This window comes from Adiantum capillus-veneris, chromosome 23 (assembly GCF_014529385.1).
Source record: "Adiantum capillus-veneris isolate H3 chromosome 23, ASM1452938v2, whole genome shotgun sequence".
Lineage (NCBI taxonomy): Eukaryota > Viridiplantae > Streptophyta > Polypodiopsida > Polypodiales > Pteridaceae > Adiantum > Adiantum capillus-veneris.
Genome location: NC_140953.1, coordinates 83,339,686 through 83,364,181, shown reverse-complemented (window position 1 = coordinate 83,364,181; position 24,496 = coordinate 83,339,686). Strand labels below are relative to the sequence as shown.

General features: G+C 41.1%; 1 protein-coding gene across 2 annotated transcripts; it reads right to left on the bottom strand.

The window, feature by feature from the left end:
• Positions 1–19,398: 19,398 nt before the first annotated feature.
• On the bottom strand, positions 19,399–22,561 carry LOC147428081 (protein RALF-like 33). Of its 2 annotated transcripts, none has more exons than XM_086496967.1 (2): positions 22,016–22,561; positions 19,399–19,654 (listed from the first exon to the last, which is right to left on the bottom strand). In XM_086496967.1, the coding sequence occupies exon 1, from the start codon at positions 22,364–22,366 to the stop codon at positions 22,019–22,021; it is 348 nt and encodes a 115-aa protein (XP_086353093.1). In that variant the 5' UTR covers positions 22,367–22,561; the 3' UTR covers positions 19,399–19,654; positions 22,016–22,018. The 2 variants fall into 2 exon arrangements, with proteins under 2 accessions (XP_086353093.1, XP_086353092.1); XM_086496966.1 differs by having other exon boundaries at positions 19,399–19,651; positions 22,016–22,556.
• Between the last annotated feature and the right edge of the window lie 1,935 nt (positions 22,562–24,496).

The following is a 24,496-nucleotide window of genomic DNA, read 5'->3' as shown; positions in this document are numbered from 1 at the left end:
CTACACTTTGCAAATTCAGTCTAGATCAGCTAGCCGCTTTTGCATTTCAGCTTTGCATGCATTGGCGGTTGCAGATCCTCGCCATAGTACCATTGCAGATTGCAGATCCACCATAGCAAAACACCTAGCATTTTCAATTTTCAGCCTTGACATTATCATCCTTGTCAACACCATCGTTTTCATCGACATCGACATCGTCATCATCAACTGCCATAGCATTAATACACATTAGCATCAGCATCCCATCATTTAGTTATTGCATGAGCATTTGTGCAAGATTAAAGAAAGTACTTGCTCTAGCAACAGAGCAAGGGGGCACTTGAGGGTTGGGACCCGACATCCTTGTGTTGTCTCTTTTCTCTCTCTTGTCTCTCTCTTTCTTTCAGTTCATTTTAGTTATTTCAAGTGAAGTAAGTGTCCCTTGTGTTTGTGCGGAGTACTTTGACCTTTTTTTTTGTCCCATCCCTCTCCAAACTCGCGCTGTAGCTGAGCAATCACAAACTTTTTGTTCATATCTAGATAATCTCTGCATTACAAGAAGATAGATTAGAACAAGGGAATAGTTATAAAAAATTTAAAACAACACATAGATAAGTACGACCAAAGTATGTGGAGTCGAGGCATGTACAGCTCCAGCAGCTTTCCTATGCGCTGGCAAAAACGGACACCATCTTCTATGGGCACAACCTGCCCATCCACGTCAATGTCACAATTGTATGAGCCGACACACATCCGAAACGATCCCTAGTGGTCAGAATCGGGTCCAGGCGAGGGTGTGGCAGACGTGTGGGACCCTGATCAAGAGGGTGTCGGTGTCAGGCATTGAGAGCGGAGTAGGTCTGGAGGCCATAGAGACTTGCCAAGAAGGGACACTACGCGCATAAATTAACAAAAAGATTATTAGATCAATGTTTATGGAAATATGATACTTCTATAATTAAATACCAAACTAATACCGTGTGTCCTAGTCCTGCTATGTGACCCCGCTAAGTGATCTGTACTGGCGGTTGAGCAGTGGTAGCTTGCTCTGGAAGAGCGGTCCTGCTATTATCATGAGTGTATCACAATCTAGTGAGACAAAATGATATACTTAAGTGCACAATATATATATATATACATACATACATACTTTATATAAAAAGAGATCCAACTTGTGTGATGCTCCTGCTAAAGGGTCTTGAGAAGAGCCCTCGTCTGGGTGTACAAGTCTCAACACCTCCCATAGCCGGCCCTATGGTTGCCTCAAACTCCTCGTCAGGGATCTGCTCCTACTCTATGATGTCCTCTCCTATCTGCTCCCTTGGGACGTCGGCAACTCGTAACATGGTCTTCAGCATCAGTAGTAGCCCCACTCGAGCTGAGGTGGGAGCCATCAAAATGATCTATTTGAAAATTTTAGGTTTTAGTCAAAGGTAGAACAATCCACACAGATTCTCTAAAGAAATTTTGTCACTTATCTTAATGATACATGTTTAGACAATAGGTTAGTCAGTACCGTACTATTATGATTAGACACACATTAGCACAGTTGTATGAATCTATCCTTGAGCAGCACTTGAGCGGATGGACAGAGAAGGTTAGGGTCAAGGAGCTCTAGGTTGTTTTTGGTAGATGTAGAGAGAGGGTGCCCACTATCTCAAAAGTAGCTAAAATTTGTATTTTTGGAATCTTAAGCACAACAAACCTATAGCCAAAAAAAATTAAAACTCAAATCGGGTAAAAACAGACCCCACTATTCCCTCTGGTAATTTTCTCAGTTACTTTAATTTACAAAGAAAATTGAAAGTTTTCAGTGATCATTAAAGCCCAAGGCTTTTACCATAACCTCCCAAATATTTTCCAGATATTTACCGTTTAAGCAAAAAATAAACTTGAAAATTAGCAGAGATAAAATAGTGGACAAGTGTTGGGAAGGGCCATTAGTGACTTACCAAAAGCTGAAATAGCAGCAGGGGGCACTAGGGGAGCTAAGGGGCTCTCTTGGGATGCAAGGAGCTACTAAATGCAGACCCTCATTGCAGAAAACCTATAAATAGACCCCCTAGGCTTCACATTTTCAATCAGACTCGGAGACCTAGCCAAATCTCTCTAGCATAAAGACACTCTGTCCAAAAATCACTTGAGAGAAAAACTCTAGTTGATTAACAAAGGTAATTAGTGCTAACCCTTGTTAATTAGTAGAAATATGCTAATCTATATCTATATTTATTTTTAATCTAATTAATTAATAAAAGTAAACCTCTCTCTACTGTAACTACACTCTTAATACTAATATACTATTGATTATTCAAATTATGATTATAATTATTAATCTAATTAATTATTAACCCCTATTAGGACTAAAATCAATCAATTTTAGCCTTGATTAAGAGAAACCATATTATTTAAGCTTAAAAATTACAAGATAATTATGAGAGCTTGATTATAACAACACTGCACAGATAATCCCACCAGTAGCCCATCTTGGGAAAAGGTATTTGTCATCAGCTTTAGAACCTTCTGTTTCCACTTTCTTCTTCTCTTCTGCAAGCTTTTTGCATCGTTTCTCTCACAATCTTCGAGCTTCCTCCATAGATCTTTGCGTTTGAGTTTTCAAAATTTGCTTTACTGGTTTACTTCTGTTCTTTCCAAGTGAAAGGTAAAATCCTCTTCTTCTTTCTCCTCATTAGTAGACTAGAATTTCAACGGTGTGTCTCTATTCCTTGGCTTGATTTTGCCATTGAATTGCACATCGGACTCCATGGCTTCACTATCCATTATCTTTGCTTTAGATCTGTAGCCTCTTGTTCTTCTTTTGGTGGGAGTCAAGGAAGATCCACCTATTGCTCTAACAAGTGCTTGGCTTTGTGTAGTATGATGAGCTGGGATTCAACAGGTGGTAGCTAGTCTATCATCCCCAAGGCTTGATAGGCAATGCACGTCAGTATTGGGCTAGCATTCATGTATGTTTTAGTGAGGTCAGTTCTCTTCAAGTTAGCTTCTTCTAGATTCTCTATAATGTAGTTCTTGAGGTCGCATCGGATTACCCTTTTCTCAGCTAGCGCCATTGCCATGAAAATTGCAATATGTAAATTGGGCTTTGTGTATCTCGGGGGATTTCGCACCTTCAAATGATGAGAAATGAGCCACAAAGGCAGCTCTATTTTTGTGTAGATAAGATCTTTGTATGAATTTATGCCCTTGTTTCTTTAAGAATGCTTTGTCATTATTGATTGCTTCAATCTTCAGAAGAAGGTTGTGCTTTCCCACTGGTATGTGAAGGGCATGGTTGATGCGCTCAATGGTAATTCTAACTTTCATTGTGGCTCCATCTTTATTGATTAATGTGGCTTCTCCATTGTATTGAATTGAGCTCATCAATTCCTGCTCTTTTTGGAAGTCCATAACTCTTTAGGGAAGATTGTGGTCTTCACTTTGGTTCCGTCAGCATCTTGGAACTTGCCAATGAACACGTTAGCAGGTATCTTTGCTAGCCCTTCTTCTGAAATGTTTAATGAGACATTTCTCCTCTTGTTTAATGAAATGTCTACCGCTTCATAGGGTGCGGCTTCTCACTGCTTCAAGGGTCTTTTGTGAGGCATTCCAATATCAAAAAACCAATTGGTTAGATTTTGAAATAGATCAAAAAGTCATCAAAAAGTCAAAAAATGAAAACTTGACCATAAATTGAAAAATGATCATAACTTGATCAAAACAAGTCCAAACATGAACAAACTTCACCATTGCATCTAGGAAAACTACAAAAACTAGATCATGTGATTCCAGGTCAAATTTGGCTCTGAGGTACATGGATCGCGATCCATGTTGGAACACATTTTAGAGATCTGATGACACCATCTGATTAAGCATGTTATGGGGATGCTATGGTTCAAATCTTTTTGCATTTGGATCACTAATTGGAGATTTATGCCACTTTCTGGAAATTTTCTCAGACTTAGAGAATTTTGTTTCTTTGGCTAGGGTTTTGAGATCCAAATGTCTTGAAACTCTAGAGTTAGGCTTTTCTTGATAGTTGGAACTTGATGGTATTGTTCTGACTAGGGAAATTGAAAAAGGTACATGGATTGCGATCCATGTCTGGCAACCTTTTGGGATGAAACTTGGTGTACATCTTTCTATAAACTATCCTAATACACTGGTGAAATCTTTTTAAGTTTGGAAAAGATTTTCCCAATTTTTCTCAATTTTCTAGTTTATAGCCCAATTTGGTCCGACTTTGCAATATTTAGTTTTGGATGTCATCTTTGATCCTTCCTAGTGATGATTCTGTTTGATAATTTTTCCATGTGATGATTGAGAGCTAGATACAGGTCCCAATCCTAGCTGTATGTTGGTTCCCAATTGGAGCTGGTTTGGACCTCCCACGCCCTCTAGCACATTTGCCCCACTTTCTAAGCATGTTTGACATTCACTAAGTTACTTTTAAGTTCACTATCTTTTGTAGCACCAATATTTTTCTCAAAACCCACAATCTCAACCAGTAGCACTCTGAAACTGTTGAATTTGACATTTGACTCGCTTTACAACATCAAACACTAAATTTTTGCCAAATATCACAATCATTAACCAATACAAACAGTCTGCAATCATTTTTTGACAAATTTTCTCAAGGGGTACATGGATTGCGATCCATGTTTGGTAACCATTTTGGACAAGACTTTGTGGGAAGGTTTTCGGCATGTTCCCTATGCTAGTTATCCACTTTTTTATGAGTTTTGATCATTTTCTCTCATCATGGGCTAAAATGAGCATTTGGAGACTGACTTTCCAATTTTCCTTGATTTTTGGTTGTCCCAAGGCCAATTTTGCCCAAAACTTGCATGGCACACTTCTCAAGGCAAGGTATTCGAATCTATCTGAATAAAATTTTCCCTATTCTAGCATGTTGGGGGACATGGATCGCAATCCATGTCCAACAACATTTGACAATTATGATCACAACAGTAGATAGGCACTTTCAAGGGTAGCATCTAGCACCACTTTCAACAGTAGATAGGCACTTTCAAGGGTAGCATCTGGCACCACTTTGTTGAAACTCTAAGGTGGGGGACATGGATTGTGATCCATGTTGCACCCCCTCTGGCAACTTTGATTACATGGCCAGGTTTTGCTCAGTAAGGGGAACATGCTTATGAAAAAATAATTGAATTTGGAACTCAATTACCCCCCAAATGACCTTGGACAATTTGCCCAAATCCTTTCTTCGATTAGATTGATCCAACTTTTTATGCAAGTGTTTTGTTGTTTTGGCAATCCACAGAGATTTTAGCACTAAAGAGGAGCATACCTATCAAATTTGGTGAGGTGTGGGTATCCGATGTGGCGATAGCAAGCAAATCCTTGACGGAGTGCTCTAGGTCAAAAAGCGCTCTGTGTGTGTGTGTGTGTGTGTGTGTGTGTGTGTGTGTGTGTGTGTGTGTGTGTGTGTGTGTGTGTGTGTGTGTGTGTGTGTGTGTGTGTGTGAGAAAGTGTCTGACTGTAAATGAGGCTTTATTGTGCCTATATGTGCCCTGCTTATCCCGAATATGAAATGCATACTTACCTTGTTGCTCACATTTCTCATGGCATACCACCTACGGCTTAGATGGCTCATCATTCGATCATTAATTTCTCCTGATTTTTCAATTTTGGTTCATCCTAGTGGCCCAAATTTTACACGTGTCAAATCCTTCCATACTTGACATGCTCAAAGATCTTGCTTTGTAGATTCGGTGTTTGCTTTGAGAACTCAAATTTGACTTCTCCGGCTTTGTTTTTCTTACTTTTTATCTTTATTAGGTTAAAAAATAAGAAAAAATATTGAAAATTATTATTCTTGGCCAAAAGTTCATCCAAAATTATTCCTCGCACTCATATGTACATACTCTCACTCTAGGAATTTTGTCTGTCAAACTTTGTCACTATGGATCATTAATATGCCTAATAAGAGTCACATCCTACTAAAAGGCAATGAAAAAGCAAAAATTAAGTGGCAAAACAAACTTTATACACTATACACATAATCTTTCCTCATCTTGCAGCTTAAGATCTTTTAATATGCTGCTTCAACTATTGTCACTCCCCCCTTCCCATTCTAAGTCGGCACGAACAAAGGTTTGTGCCATGTGCATGGGCGCAAACAACGTATCTATGCAAGGCCATGGAATGTGGCCCTATCATACAAATGGAAGAGATGCAATGGGCAACACTATGATGTGCAAGATGTAAGTACTAAACGGATTGTTCAGTGGTTTTTGCTAGCGACATTTCATCTAAACTCCATTTTTCAAACAAAAGTTTTTGAAGATGAATCGCTCGTTCTTTGATGGTTGGTTTAGTGAGTACTATTGGCAGCTTGATTTGGCTTGGCTTAACTTTAGGTACCCACTTGACAATTGGTGTTGGAGACTTTGAAGGTGGTTGTTGGTTTGATTTTTTGGGTCTCCATTTCCATGTTGGTTGTTGTGCGATTGTTAGCTTTTTTTATGTGAATTTGGGAATCCATTTGTACTATGGGTGAACTTGATGAATCATTTGGTGGTTGTTTGGATCCTGTCCATTGTTTAAGCTTACCTTGAGGGTTTTTGGTTTGTTGAAAGCATAGCTTGATGATTTGGAATACGGATGTGAAAGTAATGCTTTGGGTATCCATATTTTCTTTGGCTTGATTTTCAGGATGGATTTCTTTACCCAAACATGTTTGATTTGTCTCTCTTGGATGTTTTGGAGACTGTTGCAGCTTGATGGTGGGCTTTGGCTCCTCTAGGGCTGGTTGTAGATTCCAAATATGATATATTTATGTCAAGGGAGTGATGTACGATGTGTCTTTGAGGTAATAATTTAGAGTGTCATATTGACATAAATAATGATATATTTATGTCAAGGGAGTGATGTACGATGTGTCTTTGAGGTAATAATTTAGAGTGTCATCTTGCCAATCTGGAACTACTTTGTAAGTGTGCGTCCATGAAACTCCCAAGATGATTTCTTCATTAACATCCTAGAATTTGTAACTTTGCTTCTTCCCTTCGCTTGGCCTTGAATGGCTTGGATTTTTTCTTCCTTTCCTTTGCTTCATGAAATACCATGAATCCTATCCAACATTGATCCAACTAGGCATCTCCTCTCTCTCTCTCTAATGTCGCAAGTTGTACGGCACCACTAGGTGATATGTCATTGATCACAAATGGGCCATTACTTCACTTTTTCAATTTCTTGGAGTGTTGCTTCAAGGTATAAACTAATACATAGTCTCCCTTTTAAAAATTCTTATTTATCACGTGCTGGTCATGATATTTTTTCATGTGTCGTTTTTGTGCATAGATTGCTACAATAAATTTTAGTCGCAGTTTATCTATTCTGTTTAGTTGTTCAAGTCTGCTAGACAACTCGTGTCCATTCCATCCTATGTTCTCTACAACTTGTAGTGCAGGAATAAAGAATTCTAATATTGAACCCAAATACCAAATTGAAGGGTGTTGTAGTCAATTTTGTTTTATATGCTACCTTATCCCAAATACCGAATTGAAGGTTGACGTACCAAATTGAAGGTTGACGTATTCAATGTCGTTTTGTATGCTACCCTATACGCCCATAGATTTGAGTGTAATTTTTTATCCCAATCAACTCTTGATTCGTTTACAATTTTGGTGAGCACGGTGCATAGAAAGTTTTTTGTGCTCTCAGCTTGCCCATTTGCTTGAGGGTGATATGGCACTGACTTTGAATGAAGCACCATAAATTCTTGCAAAAGATAGTTGACCATATCGTTTATGAAGTAAGTCCCTCAATCACTCACTGTCTTAATCGGAATCCCATATCGAGTGAAGATGTTCTCGTATAAGAACTGCGATGCCATTGTAGCATCATTCTTTTGCATCGCTTTGGCCTCTACCCATTTGGTCAAATAATCCATGGCTACTATGATGTATTGAGCATGCCTTTGATAGACCAGTGGCGAGATAAGTCCAAAAAAGTCTATCCCCCATTTGGCAAAATCCCTTATACCCATCATTGGTCTTAATGGCATTTCATTGCATCCCAATAGGTACTTTTGTACATTGGAAATCGTCACATTGTTTCATGTATTTCTCTGCATGCATGTACAAAGTTGGCCATCAAATCCCTCCAAGAAGTATTGCTTTTGTGGTTTTGTCTGCCAAAAAGTGACCCCTTGGCTATAGATTTGAAAGTTGTTATTGATTCCCCTCTGATAAAGGTGATTTTTAATTATTACGTAGTTTTTCTCTTCTCTCTAGATCTACTCATGCCCTGCTAGCAAGGCTCTTTTTTCTCGGTAATCCACAATGTATTTATCCCACTTGGGTGCTTCTGCTACTCTGAACAGCGTAGCATGTTCGATCTGAATGGCACAAGTATCACATGAACTAACATAGTCATGGACACCTTGTTCTATATGAGGTCAATACACCCCAAGTTGCATAAACCTTTGGAATATTTACACTTTTTCATTATGTATCCCCATCATTTGTATGTGATCCTCCCTTAAGTACAGATCTTTCTCTAATGGCTCTATACATAGCCTAAGTATTCCATCCTTTCCATGCTAAATGATCAATGGCTGCCTTTCAATCTATAAAGAACCAATGGTAAGCAATAGTATTACATGTTCACTTCACCAAGGTATCTTTTTAATGTTGAAGAGATATTGTTACCATATACATGTGGTAGTGATGTGTATGAACACACTTAGGTCCACCGGGGTATTTTTTTCCCTCACTAGGAGGTTTCTTCCCTTGTGCACTATATATACACCCATCACTCTAGGGCTATCTTTTCTTTCTGTTGCACACTAAGTAATACACTCTTTGTTGTGTGCCTTGAGCTTCCTTTGTCTTCTCCAAGTTATGTGCATTTCCCTACAACCCTATTTCCAACAATTTGTATCAGATCAGTTTGCATCCTCTCGAGCTTAATCACCAGCATTTCCAGCACACGCTTGCTCACTTTCTTAGATTTCCGTGAGCTTTTGTGAGCGTCAATACATTGACAAATTTCCATTCGGGCTCATTTCGACCTCCATTTTCACTACAGGCAGTACTCCACATGTAATTTTTTCCTTTTGTGCAGAACTTTTGTCAGTTCCATTTTTTGCATAGCATGTCTCTTATAGTCTTCTTTGGGTTGTTCTATATAGCATACATTAGTCCCTCTTCATTTCTCCTCTTTTTGGGCAGTTTTCACATCAAGTGCGAGCATTTTCCATGGCTGATAAAACCACAAATGTGTTCGAGATGTTTTCTCTTGAGGATAAATTGGATGGGGACAATTACTTGATGTGGTCCTACATGATGCAACATGTTCTTGTGTCAAAGGGCATGTGGAATGTTGTACAAGGCATTGATGTACGTCTTGGTTCTGTGGATACAGGCGATGTTGAGGATGTTGCAGGTTTTGGTGGCAGAATTGCTGCTACTAGGACTGTTTTGCATACAGTTGAGTAGGCTCGTTGGGATGTAAGAGATGTGTAGGCTCATGCATTGATTGCATTATCTGTGAAGCACATTGTTACTCCTCACATTTGTTTAGCTAAATCTGCAAAACAGACTTGGGATATTTTGGTTGGTCTTTATGTAAGCGGCAATGAGGCTAAAATTGCATTGCTACGTAAAGAGTTGGAGTCGAAGATTATCCATGAGAAAGATGAAATGGACACTTTCCTTGTTGGTATTAAGGATATTAATGAGCAACTTATTTTTGTAGGTGCGGTCATTTCTGACAGTTCCCTTGTGCAAACTGTTCTTGATGCTTTGCCTGATTCTTACCAGACTTTTTCTAGTACTTGGAGACTTAGGACCCAAGGTAAAGTTGTAGAGTTTGATGCATTATACACATTGTTGTTACCAGAATTATAACTCGGGGAATCGACCTGCTACTTTGGAATCAAGATTTACTCTAGAATCAAGTTTTACTTTGGAATCAAGATTTGCACACAGTGTAGCTTCACTAGCTCAAAAAAATAACAAAGTACAAATTCGCAAAAATTGTGGTGTCCCGCTAAGTGTCCGGCTAGGAGGGCGCCCATATAATGAATCTACCAAAACGGTCCGTCGTAAGTTGGCCCAAAATTTGACTTGTGTTGAATCCTTTCAAACTTGACATGCTCAAAGCTCTTGCTTTGTAGATTTTGTGTTTGCTTTCAGAACTCGATTGTGACTGTTTTGGCTCTTTTTATTAAGCTTTTATCCTTATTAGATTAAAAAAGAAAGAAAATTAATGAAAATTGTTATCGCCAAAATTATTCCATACACTCATATATACATACTCTCATGCTAGACATCATGTCCTCAAAAATTGTCGTTATGACTCATTATTATGCCTGATAAGGGTTAAATCCTACTAAAAAGAAATCGAGAAAGCAAAGATTTAAGCTGCAAAACACTATTTGTAAACTATATACATAATTTCTCGACATCTTACAGCTTTAGATCTTGTAATAAGCTATCAAAGCTACTGATACTCTCCCCTTCCCATTGTCCTAGATGAAGGTTTGTGCAATGTGCGTGAGCATTAACAGTGTGTCTATGCATGGCCATGCAATATGGCCCTATAACGTTAATGGTAGAGATGCATTGGGTAACAATATGCTATGCAAGAGGCGTGTATTGAATAAAGAGTTCAGTGACATTCGTTGGCGAGGTTCCATCCAAACTGTGTTGTGCAAATAAAAGATTTTGAAGATGGCATGCCCTTTCCTTGATTGTTGGTTTTGTGAGTACTTGTGGTTAAATGATTGTTGGGCCTTGAATGTCTTTTGGTATCCATTGTATTTTGGTGTTGGAGCTTGCAAATTGGTTTGTCGTTTTGGTTGCTTGGATTTCCATTGCCAAGTTTGTTTGTTGGCGTCTACTTTCTTCTCTGGTTTGGACTTGGGAATCCATTTATACTTGGGTTGGTTGGCTAGAGAGCTAGTCCATTGTGTTAATTTTCATTTCCAAGTATAATTGCTTTGAGTTGTGCGGTTTCTTGTTGGTTGTGGCTGGATTGATCTAGAAGGCAGACTTGAAGCTTGTGTCTTGGGTAGCCATATCTCTTTTGGTTTGGTCGCCATGATTAATTTCTTTACCCATACTTGTTTGATTTGTTTTCCATGGGTTATAGTAGCTTGTGTAGGCTGCAATGTAGGCTTTTGTTATGTTTGAAATGGCCATACATGCCAAATATGATATGTTGGTGCCAAGGGAGTGACTTAAGAGGTGCCCTTAAGGATGAACTTTAAGGTTTTGTCGTGCCAATCTAGAATTTCTTTGTATATTTGTATCCATGAGACTCCCAAGATAATTGCCTTGTTGAGATCATTGTCCTCTATTACGTGGAATTGGTGTGTTATTGATGGCTGTCAATGTTGATTGATACATTGACTTGACCAAAGCTGACCATCATCCCTTTGTTGGCTACTCTGAGGTCGATCTTCATTGGCGTTAATATTTCATCTGACACCTTTAGGTATGTCAAATAATTCATGGCATTAACTTGTGCATCAGTATCCACAGGTGCTCTTTCTATAGATCCGTCTGTCAACTAGACATTGATACGTATATACATACCTCCAAGCCAATTTGGCTCTATCTGAATTGCTTCAATAGGAGGAGGTGCGGCTTTGAGTTGTCAAATTTGGGTTGTAGTATGTCGTTCTTTGCACTTTAAAATTCACAACTTTGCTTCCTCCTTTGCATGGGCTTGAATGGATTGAGCAATCTCCTTCCGTCCTATTGCTTAATGAATCTTGTTTAGCATGTCAACAGTTAGCGGTCAATGATATCTCTTTAATCTACAAATCAGAGAACCCTGTCAGATAGTTCATGTTTGGTCCATCCTAAGTTTTTGGCTACTCATAGTGTAGGAGTCAAAAATTCTATGGGCAAGATGGAATTAATCCCAAACACCAAATTGCAATGTGTTGTCCCAAGTTTTGTTTTCTATGCTACCCGATATGCCCATAGAGTTGAGTGAAACTTTTGGTCCCACTCTCCTCTTGATTTATCCAATATTTTTGTGAGCATTGTGCATAGAATTTTTTTTGTGCTCTCCGCTTGTCCATTCGCTTTAGGGTGATATGGAACTAATTTGCAATGAAGCACCATGAATTATCTCAACAAGAATTCAATCATTATGTTCATAAAGTGAGTCCCTAGATTGCTCACTATCTCAATCGGTAGCTCGTATTTGATGAAGATGTTCTCATACAAGAATAGTGAGATTGTTCGGGCATCATTTTTTGTGTTTCTTTGGTCTCCACCCACTTTGTTAGATAGTTGTGGTCACTATGATATATTGAGCATGTGTCTTATATGCAGGTGGGATGATAGGTCTAACAAAGTCTGTCCCCATTAGGCAAAAGCCCTTGCTCCCATCATAGGTCTTAATGGCATTTTGTCTTGCCTCATAGGTATTTTAGTGCATTGACATTCTTCACAACATTTCACATATTGCTCGGCATCCATGAACAAGGTAGGCCACCAAATTCCTGCAAGAAGTATTGTTTTTGTAGTTTTATATGCAGAGAAATGTCCACTCGCGTGTTCGGCATGAGCTTGCTTGAGAATTGATATGCACTCACTTTTTGTGGCACAAATCCACAAGTTTTCATCGCTTCCCTGCTTGTAGAGGTGGTTCTCAATTATCACGTAGTTTTTGGCTTTCATCTGAATGGACTTTGGTCTGGATCTACTCATCTTTTCTGGCAAGACACATTTTTGGAGGTATTCCAAAAAGTACTCACTCCGCTTGGGTGCAACAGCTATTCTGAATAGGGTTGCATGTTCTATAGTTTTTTGGATTGCACAAATGTCGCATGAACTAACATAGTCATGAACACTTCGTTCCATATTAGTCCAATACACTCCAAGTCTCATCAATCGTTGAAATTTTTGCGTTTTTCCATTGTGAATTCCCATAGTTTGCACATGATATTGTCTCAAGTACACACTATTTTCCGTTGGCTCTATACATAGCCTCAATATTCGATCATTCCCATGCTTGTATAGCCTTCCCTCTATTAGCACAAGTGTTCGCATTTTCTCAATGACTGATGGCTGCCTTTCTGTCTGCAATGAACCAATGGTGAGAAAAGGTATTACATGTTCGCTTCACCTCGGTACCATTTCAATATTGAATAAGTATGAGTCATGCAAATCATTGTCAACTCCATTCTAATGCCCTTGCATCCTAGCCGACTCCCAGTTAGGTGGTGCCCCCCCCCCCCCCCCCCCCCCCCCCTCCCTCTTCTATACCCCATAATGAGGCCCATGTGCATTGCATTGGTGTAGAGGCCACCAGGTTGGATTTGCATCCGTTAGCAAGCCTAAAGGTGGATGCAAAGCCATGATAAGAATCTTACAAAGCATCAAAAACTGTCTTCCCAAGAGTAAGGCCTCACCAATGGAAATTAATTGTTCATTGAGATCTTTAATCTCCACAAGAAATACATCCATATTATCATCTCCTTGTGCATAACCTTGGACTCTAGCTCCTTACGCAGGTAAGCAATTATTGGCAAATTAGAAATTGCATTCAAAGAAGCTATTCTAACCCATACCTATTTTGTTGTTCATGCTTAACAAATGTGGAGAACAATAGAACACTTACCAAAAAGTGCAATCAATGCATGAGCTTGCACATCCTTAGCATACCAAAGTGCGTGCTCAACAATAGGCAAAACCACTCTAACAGTAGAATTGCTAGAACCTACACCCTCATCCACTACAGAACCTGATCTTACATCATCACCACACATAAAGGTCCAAACGCCCTTTGCAACAAGGATATGTTGCATCAGGTATGTTGAAAATGGGTTGTTGTCTCCATCCCATTTGTCCTCAAGAGACAGCAAGCAAAAACCATCATTGTTGTCAATATGCACAAAACCAACCTATTCTATATATCACAATCCACAGTAGACTACAAAGTGTCTTTTTTAGAAAAAAACTTCATCAACCAAAAGCCTACACGGAAGGAAAAAATTGCCTACGAAGAGCTACTAGTAGTGGAAATGGAGACCGAAATGAGCCCAAATCAAAATTACGATGACCCCTAGCTCAAGGAGCTCTCCCTATTGATGTTGCTTTGTGAACGATCACAAAGAATCACCTCAATAAGAGAAAGTAATCCAAGAGGGTGTTGGCCACACTACTCATGATGTCCAAGACTTATCTAATACCAACTATTGGAAATACAGCTCTGGAAGAATACAAACCAAGATGGAAAAGATGAAGGAGAAACACAACACAAAAGGTAGTATGACTAAGTGTGCTAATACAAAGATAAGGCATTCGCTAAAATGATAGACATATATATCCAAGCAAAGGGAAAAAACCACCTAACGAGGGGAAAAAGTGCCTTGATGGTCCTAAGTGTGCTCACACACATCACTACCACAATACTTTTTGGTGCTTTGACATACATCAAGTGCCTAAATCTCCAATGGAGTGTATAAACATACTAAAAAAGTGCTTTGATAAGAAGGCATGCCCTGGAGTGATGGACATATATACAAGCCAAAGAGACAAAACCACTTAACGAGGGAAAAAAGTGCCATGATGGTCATAAGTGTGCTCACACACATCACTACCACAATACTTTTTGATGCGAGCGTCGGCTCCGAAACTGGGTAATGGAGTCCCCGTGCGAGGCGGACTCCCCCGATACCTCCATGTTGTGAAGTGGAGGGGGACACTCCTATTTTACCGGGCGCTCTCAAACCCACTCACGCGTCCGTAGTAGCCAAACAGTGAGTTGAGGAGAAAATGAAGGTCAAGATTATGCCCCATCGTCCGTCGTTCCCAAACCGGGTCCATTACGCGCCCCGCGGCACCGAACCATGGTTTGCCAAGATCGAATGGTCGCATCCCACCGTCACCCCAGAGACACCCACTCGAGCGGAGTCTAACATAATCAAGTGCCTAAATCTCCAAAGGAGTGTTTCAGACATACTAAAAAATTTATTTGAAGTGCTTAAGAATTGTAGTGCTTCAATGTTTTTTTTAGGTACTCCAAAAAGTCCTCGCAAGTACTTGAGTGTCCATTTAAGTGCTTCAAAAGTACTTTTGGGTGCTCTAAAAGTACTTGAAGTTGCCTTGAAATCTTAAATGGACATAAGCAAACCACAACACATGTTCAAAGTGCATCACAATTGTTGAAGTTCTGGGAGGTGGCTTCAGCTTGGCACTTCAAATTGAAGCATGATGCATGATGTTCTTTGTGCATGATTTATACCAACACATCACATAAAAAGGTACCTACTCAAATGCCCTATGCATATTCTCTTGAGCCTGTACAATCTTACACTTCCAAAGCTATGTGGTTAGAATCATATTCATTTAGACTAAAAGACTGACTCGACCATAGCTCAAAACCAGCAAGAAAAAAAGCCAGCTCCTGAATGCTTCATATGTTCTTCATGGCAAGCTCCACACCTTGAGTGAAGCTCCTTACCAAGAAAGACGACAAGACCTTGCACAAAGTACCAACTAAAAGAATCCTCGAACCTCTAAAGACACGCAGCTTAACCATATGCGAGAGCTGAGCTGTGTTGCACATGTACAACACTGTAGCATTCCTAATTCTACATGAAAAGGTGTGTCTAGGGCTGTGAGAGAGAGAGAGAGAGAGAGAGAGAGAGAGAGAAATGAAATGAAATGAAATGTTATGTTATATTAACGTCTTCAAGAGGCCAAAATGACCTATGAGACCAAAAAGTTACAATTGGTGAATCTGATACCATGTCTGAGTACGGAAATTACAAAGTTACAAAGAACTAACACTAAGACACTACCCTTTTGGAAGCATGATGTGGCTTCAAATGAAATCTCTCATCGGTCATTGTCGGATCTCATCAACCTCCTCCATGGTCAGTACTCTGGTTGGGCGTCTTGCATGTCGGGCTACAGTGATTTGTATCTTCTGTTTTGCAACCTTCGTCGATAGTGAGAGACCCCCCTAGGTCGTGGACGTCTGGATCTACCAAGCTGAGTAGCTCCGTCAAGCAGTGTACCTCTAGTATGAGTAGGTTCTGAGATCTGCTGTAATGACTGCTCCGTTGGCTCTCCTGTGGCTAGTGTAAAGAAATATGTGATTCGTCTCTGAGGTTGTCTTTCCCCTGATGTCCTCAGCAAGCTCTCCCTAAGTCTACGCAGCTCTAATCCGAGACACCTCTGATCCTTGTATCTCATAACTCTAGAAAAAGGTCCGAACTCTTCTCTGAACAGGCAGTGGAAGTGGCCGCATATTTCATAGTATGTCGGACATTGACATGTGTAGTGCAGCTCTATCTCTAGCCCTAAGTTACATAGGTGACATATCTTGGCTTCTGCCAGCACCCTTGGAAATCAGTCGGTCTCGATCTGGAGCTGATGTGAGGATGTGCGTATCTGTCCAATAGCGCATCTTATCCCATGAGATAAGTGTGTATCCATGTATGCATACCTAGTTACAAAGCCATCCTCCGTAAGTTGGAGAAAATATTCTCTGTAGAAGGCCATCTTCGTGCCCAAGTCCTATGTCGACTGTGTATCCATGTGCTCCTAGTATTTAGCTGAATCAGATCCTGACGTATGAGTCTAGTGATCTCTGTCCATGTGAGAGATAGGGAGGGTGCATCCAGGGAGTATTGAAGCGGAGGTAATCTATCCATGTTGAGACCATGCGACTGAAACCATGATGTCATCTGTCTGTACAACATGTTGTATCGCCTTGTAGAGCTAGTTGTCAAGATGACTCGAGGGCAAGTCGAGCGTATCTGTCCCTGGGGAGATCCCATAGACCGTGCATAAACGATACTGATCTCGTTCCAGAGGGGGGGGGATGGCTAGCTCGGCTCGAATAATCTCATGTGGTATTGAGGCCTTAGCCCGAATCATCCGAGCGATCATAGAGACCAAAGGCCTCCCCATACATCTCCATCCATCTGTGTTGCTAGATCTCCCATGGTGGTCTACTGAGGGTCCCCATACCTGAACTCCATATAACATAGCTGGAGTCACCAAAGTGTCAAAAAGCCAAAGCTTTGTTCGCGGTTCCTGAAACTGAACCTGCGAACACATCCTCTCCAGTCCGCCCAAAGCTGCATATGCTCTTGTCAATCTAGTCTCTGATGCTCTCCTTAGTGAAAACAATGGTCCACCAAAGACTACCCCAAGATAAGTATATGCATCTGTGTACTCCACAGTCTTTTAGCCATACATAAATGTGGGTGCCGACCTCCTGACCCACTGTGGTGTGGTGTTAAACACCATAACCTTGGTTTTCCCCAGATTGACAGACAATCCACTGTTACGAGCAAATGTATGCAAAGCATCTAAAAGACGTTGCATCCCCTCTAGAGAGTCACAAATCAGCACGACATCATCAATATATAGTAACAGCGAAATCCGTGTCTCTGCTAGCTAAGCCCCCCTGTCCCCCTGACGCTCTACATAGTCCGAAAACTCATCCAAATACATCCCAAAAAGAGTCGGGGATAGGAGGCATCCCTACTTTACTCCAATAGTGGAGTGGACCATGTCAGACGTTCCCTCAGTGGTGCGTGCCCGCCCCATCACTGTCTTGTATAGAGCCAGAATAGCCCATATCAACTCTATAGGCACACCCATGTCCTGTAGTCTACATATAAGTCTAGCTCTCGGTACTATGTCAAAAGCTTAGCGGAAATCCACAAAGCTACAATAGATCCTCTTACCATGGTGTCTACCCTCCTCAATGATAGCTCTGAGTGTTAGAATCTGGTCAAGAGTGGAGAAACCTGTCCTGAAGCCTACTTGCGCTAGTGCTCTTATGCCCTCTCGCGGTGCCCATCTACTCAAGTCCTGCTCAAGAACGGATGCATACAATCTAGCCAATGTGTAACCAACCATGATGGTGCGATAATTCGCAAGAATCATGGAATCTCCCGACTTGAAAGTAGACACAATCGTAGACAAACTCCAACTCTTTGGGAAGCCTTCATACATGGCTCGATTAAACATCATAGCCAAGAGATTTGCAAGCATATCTCTAGCATGGATGAAGTGCTCTGCCACCAAACCATCATGATCATGTGCTCTCCTTGTCTTCATCCTGTCAATGGCTTTCCTTATCCTCTTAGCAATAAAGAAAGAACACGTCTCTATGCATGTCTCTAGCGGGTCCGGCAAAGGTGGTTGCCCTGATGCTGTGTAGAGAGATGTGGTATATTCCCCCCATGTCTCGGTGGAGGTGACTGCTGGTGGTGGTGAATGCTCATGGAATAGCCTCCACACACACACACACACACACACACACACACACACACACACACACACACAGAGGGAAAATGTGTTAGCCTTGTTTTTTCTTTTTTGGCCAAAGAAGGATGGCTGTATTCTGTGTACAAAAGAAACCTCTGGAAATGCCTAATGGCAGAGGAATACAAACGCAAGATAACAAAGGACGGGCTATGTGAACATCAAGATGGCCTGTAAACTCGACCACTAGGGAGGTGCATAATGCCATGTGATGTGACCGTAGGCCCCACTGAAAAGAACTAAAGATCTAACCCATGTGTGAGGAAAGGCAAGTCTACATTGCTCCGCTGCCCTGGAGGAGCCTGCTGAAGTCCATATAGCCGTAAATGCTGGGCAAATACTGCTCCTACATCTTCATTAATTGAAAGAAAAACCAACACCCCAATCCGACATGTAAATCAAATACCTGGATTATCAGAACAAAAATGTTTAAAAGTGGACAAATACAACAATGACATGTACATGCAAGCCATAGTGCCCTTGATAGAAAGGCAACACTACGCCATCAGCGAAAAGGAATGGAGCGCCCATGCATGGGCAGGGGTTGAGCCCAGAGCCCTACCAAATAAAACAAATGCCTTGATCAATAGGGAACGGAGAGCATTGGGCAGTCTTAGCCCCTATCCATCCCCTCCTAGGATGGAGGGCATGCTTAACACACAGCTCCACCCAAGCTGATCATAATTATTGTAATCTAAAATGCTGTCACTAAGACCCGTATTCCCTCTTGATCAAGGCATTTGTTTTATTTGGTAGGGTTCTGAGCTCAACCCGTGGCCCATGCATGGGCAGGGGAGCCTGTGCCTGTCAGAGCTTGTCCAGCCCGCTCAACACAGAACCTTTTGGCACCTGGTGGCCACATCAGCCCGTGCACTTGCTGCCCATACTGTTAGTGGTCTTGATTGGACAAAACCTTGATAAGAAGCTTTCTACCCCCTCTCTACTTCATTCAGCAGTATCACAAGACAAGAAAAGACATCTTAGAGAAACACCAAAACAAGGTAGCAATTCCCTATAGAGACATATCTGTACGTGGGAAAAGAAACCCTTTTAGAACATCTTTCGATGGCACCACCTCTTGATCTTCAATGCAAATATAATGGTCACAATTCACGGAAAATGCAATTAAAGAGCAACAAGAGACTCATAAAATGAAATACCTTATCTAGAGTCAGAACGGTCTAAGGTCTAAAGAAAACGCAGAATCCTTCTAAATGATACATCAACATTGATGACAAATAAATACTAAATTACATGATGACTTCTTGAAATGAATGGGAATTTTTTTATTTCCAGAAATGGGGGGCTGGAACACACGATATTGTCTAAGCAATGAGCAGTGAGAGCCTTAATCGCACTAAATGTTGCAGAAAACAGCTCCAGCGTGCGGTTACCTGCTGACAAAAGCAAAGCAACCATCAATAAACTCGGCTTGTTCAGCAGAAATAAACGCATCAAAGACTTTAAAGCCCTGCAATTCAGAATAACCCTGCAATTCAGAAAAATTCCCAAAATACCCCTCAAATTTCAAAACTTCCCTCTTATATTTTACCAAAAACTCCAAAAAAGCCATTAAATTTTTCCAAAATTCCATAAATACCCCTCGTTAATCTTGTAAACATCTCCAAACACATTCCTAACTGTACCTCTTCATATGAAGATTAGTTCTCTCTCAACCGACGACGATAGAACTAGGATTTCACGCTGCAATGGCTTATTATTAGTAGACACAAACACCTCTATTTGTAAGAGTTTTCTAAATATAAGACACTTAAAGATAGATCTTTTTTGTCAAAAAGACTAAACTATAGCAATCCATCCAAAATTGATAAAAGCATAAACTGGGAATTTTTGCAATTTGAGGGGGTTTTGGGGAATTTCCCCAGATTTCAGGGGTATCTTAGTAATTTTCCCTTCAGATAACTTTAATTTTTTTCCACCCTGGGACAGACCTCATTAGCTATTCACCCTTAAAACTGACTCTGCAATCAGCCCCAGGCCACCATCCTTTGGGTCCCACACCCTCATCCATCATTAGCAATTGCTGACAGCCCTTCTGTGTGCTACAAAATCAGCCCGTCTGCACCTCTGCCACATCAAAAAGACCCTTTTCAGCAAGGTCTTCTTGCATTGTTTTGTGACAGCCTTGGCTTTGGCCTCTGCCGGCACCCCTCTCCTCTTCAGAAAAGACCCTATCCAGGGCAAGATCTCTTGCGCTTCAAAGGACAGTGGTAAATCAGACTTTGCCCCCTCTAGCCATCCTCCCTCGTCAGAAGGTGGCATTGTTTGTGTCTTTATGGGAGCTTTGTAAATCAGCTCCCATGAAACTTTCTCCTCAACTGCTACAAGCCAAATCTTTCTGTGTTTTGGAGGACATATCCCATGTGGTTTTGTTTAACCTTATCACCTCTGACCTCTCTCCAAGCTAGGGATCGAATCCAAAGAAGTCACAAGGGCTACCCATACAGTTTCAGGGAGGCTGATTGTGTTGCTTCCAGGAAGTGACCTCCTAGCATGTGATTCTTCAAGCAGGGATTCGAGAAGCTGATCCCTTCCAATTACATGGCGATCATTTTGCTTCCTCGCCTCACCTCACAGTATAGTACTTTCTACTCAGCCTTGAGTATCTCGGGGAGGACTACCCACTTGACAATTAAAGGGCTGGTTCCCAAGGAACCATAGTTGTCATCATACATCATATGTACGGTAAAGATCAGTACCGTTTCGAACAGGAAAGTATAGTGTACTACAATTTATCTTGTACAGTGTGTTTTTTACCTTTTGGCTCTAAAGACCATCAAAAACATTTGCAAAATTACCTTATACCTAGGGTTAAGGTTAAAGAGCCTAAACACTCATGGCAAGTGGCCTTGGTAGTGATCACTGAGTGGCAAAACTCAAGGCACAGCCTACACTTATCTTGTAAAGGAAGGCAAACCATATTTATATCCATATCGCTGTACATTATGGGCAACCATATTTATATCTGTATCGCTGTACATTATGGGCATTTGTACAGAAACTTCCATGCAACGAGCAGATACAGCGCTAAGCACAAGCCTTTATATAAGTGTGACGACCTACGCAATTTATCTACCATCTTGTGATCACTTAACGATTCTCTTTTCAAATAATGCACACCCAAACATGTAAATCTGTTTATATTGACTATGAGGCTCACTAACAAAATGTAGGACCAAAGAGCTACAAGTTTGACATAATTCAAAAGCACAAACAAACAGGCACATTAATTTATACTACTTAAGGGCCAAGGTTGCATCATTACAACTTCTGATGCATCATACTTAGTCCGTAGACTCTTCTTTCAGAACCTGACATTTGACATCATAAGCATAAGCATATATCTTGACATTGCCTTCATGTACCAAGTGCCAAAGAGCAATTTAAAAAGAGCACATCAAACATCAATAGTGCTGCAGTGTTGTCACCAAAAAAAAAAAGAACAGACTTCCCAAATGCAGCGTTATACACACCGATGTTGCAGTAAGAGTGTCTGCAAAATGCCATGACAGTGGCACGCAACACACACACACACACATCTCTGCAGAATACTATGACGATAGAACGCGACTCACACACACACACACACATAGATGCATACGCACGTCTACAAACATAATCCACATTTCAAATTTTACATGAAAGTGGCAGCACACACACACAAATGGATACAGACAAGCATATCTATAAACACAATCCACATTTCAAACTTGTGAAAATGAGGCAGAGGCACAGACCTTTCAGCTGGTGTCACGCTGACATTTGGTAATCTTGCTGCATCCACGAGTGTAAGGGTTAGCTGCACCAGATCCACGGCAGTTGTAGTAGGAACGTCCAGCAGTGGAGCATGGAACACGATTTGCAGAGAGGGCGCCATAGCTTATGTAGCCAGAGGTCCCAGCAAGGATGCGGCGGCTCACCTCTGAGTCTGTCAAGAACTCTGAATCCAGGTGGCACTGCCCTAATGGTCCATTGCAAGTTCCTGCTGAAGCACCTGTCGGGTACCTAAGATCGTGATTCAGCGTTAGGGTTAAGCTTCTTGGCACGAGCAGAAGCAGGGAAAGCAGAAGCAGGCAAACCCTAAACATTTCGCAGGAGCTCTCTGCTGCGATGCTGCAATGGCACGTCTCTCTCTCTCTCTCTCTCTCTCTCTCTCTCTCTCTCTCTCTCTCTTAATGAGCTGGAACTGCAGATGCGCACTCGCGCTCGCACTATCTCTCCCTAAAACCAGATGCATCAGCTGCCCCACACGGAGAAGGACCGCCCTCCCTGCTGCCTACTCCAGCACCAACACCTACCCATTGACTTACCATACAACTTACAAGGGAGCCATAATTTTTTTCATTAACTTCCTAATTTCTATTTTGCTCCATCATGGCATGATTTGGCACGATGCATAGAGCATTGGAGAGACAGATTGCCCACATGTGCGGTGGATAAAGGACCAAATATTGCATTCTTAGTCAACCCAAGAAGAGCCCACATGCACACCATTAGAGCACGGTGGAGTTTGCCGCGGTCGGATGGTTGTAGTTCAAGAGACGAAGGTGTATGCCAACAAGTCCCTCTAGTTGTAGCATGATGTCACAAACAAGTGGGCTAGTGAATATCCATTGGTTGGTCTAAGTTGCTCGTTGAATGTACGCACCACAAGCGAGAGAGAGAGAGAGAGAGAGAGAGAGAGAGAGAGAGAGAGATGATTAGAAGGTGCCCCCCATAGGATAGAGAAAAGCAAAGTGCCCTCTATATTTCCATGGCCCTTCAAAATTTGCCTTGCGGACCCATTAGCCCACTAATGGTAGGTCGCTCGCTTTTGTCCCCGCACAATATGCGTATTGCACAGCACTCTGTTTTTGCCAGTTGACCTACGATAAGCAGTTGAGAGGCGATTCTGCAATCTAGACGGTGATTGAAGCACTTTGCAAGTCCTCTGCCTTTGAGAATTTTGTTCGATGACTTGGAATTGGAGCTGATCTCTTCAGATAACTAATTCCAGTGTTAGAATTTAAAGCTAATAGTAAGTCGTCAGTTCAGTCAGTAAAACTGCAAGAGAGACCAGAACTAGACTGAACTGGTTATTTGAATTGAATTAGCCAATTGAAAGGATAGGCAAACTGGACGACTGGAAAAGTGATTGCAGTTTCAGATTCATATTCAGGATAATCAGTACAAGATGGAACAATTTGAAGCTAGAATGATTACAGTAGTAAGGATTACAAGATTACAGGCGAATAGATTGTTGCTAGGAAATTGCTCAAAGGTTAAGCCAAAAGAACTCCGAAGTAAGGGTAAGAAAATAAGCAGCCCGATTAGAATGTAATGGGTCCTATTTATAGCTTTCTAGAAGTTACTGTGGTAACTACCGTGGTAATTACTCACTGATCCACTGTTCGGTTTCCAGGAGATAGTTCCTGCCTTGCTAAGACTGTCTTCGCCTTCTACATCCTTCCCTCCTTTCTTGAATTTTGGTATGACTCCAAAATTTCTGAAAAATCCACTAGCTGATTCTGAATCAGTGTTGAGGAACCCGTCTAGATTTGTGGTTGAGGTCCAAACCCTAAATTCTAAACCCATATGTATGTTTCTTGAGTCGGCCAATGTTCCTCTTGAGTTGGCCTATGTTCCTCATGACATTACTTCTCTAGAGTTGCTAGCTCTCCTGGTATTGCTAGCTTTATGCCATATTTCATACTTGTTGAGTTCTTGACACCCCTATAATTGTAATTCCAAGGGTGTCCTGCCAAAGAAATTCCAGCGCCTTATTGAGAAAATCCACCATCTGATTCTGAGATGGAACTACCCAGTATCCTTCCACTGAACCCGCTTCCGCTTGCCCTTCTTCGGTGTAAGGTCCTCCTCTTAGCCCTTACTCTTGCTGAAATACCTAATCCGTCGACTTTCCGGATATGATCAAGTAAAGCACCCTAGCTACCCATGAGACGCTTTCGGTTTTAACCATGGGAACGTGGATACAACCAATGCAAAGCTACCCACAAGACACTTTCGATTTTCATCATGAAAACGTGGATATAACAAATGCATGGGATATTAGTTTTATCTCAAGAAAAAAATTGCATAAGAAAACAAAGAAAGAATAAGGATAAGGTGAAAAAAAAATCCACTTGTTGAAAGTAGCTTGTTGAAGAAGCCACTTGTTGAAAATAGCTTGTTGAATTGAAAAAGTAGCCACTTGTTGAATTGAAAAGTGGCCACTTATT

What these genes read in the sequence shown, in the direction of transcription:
- LOC147428081 (XM_086496967.1), bottom strand. Translation starts at nt 22,366, where the DNA reads ATGTTTAGGGTTTGCCTGCTTCTGCTTTCCCTGCTTCTGCTCGTGCCA.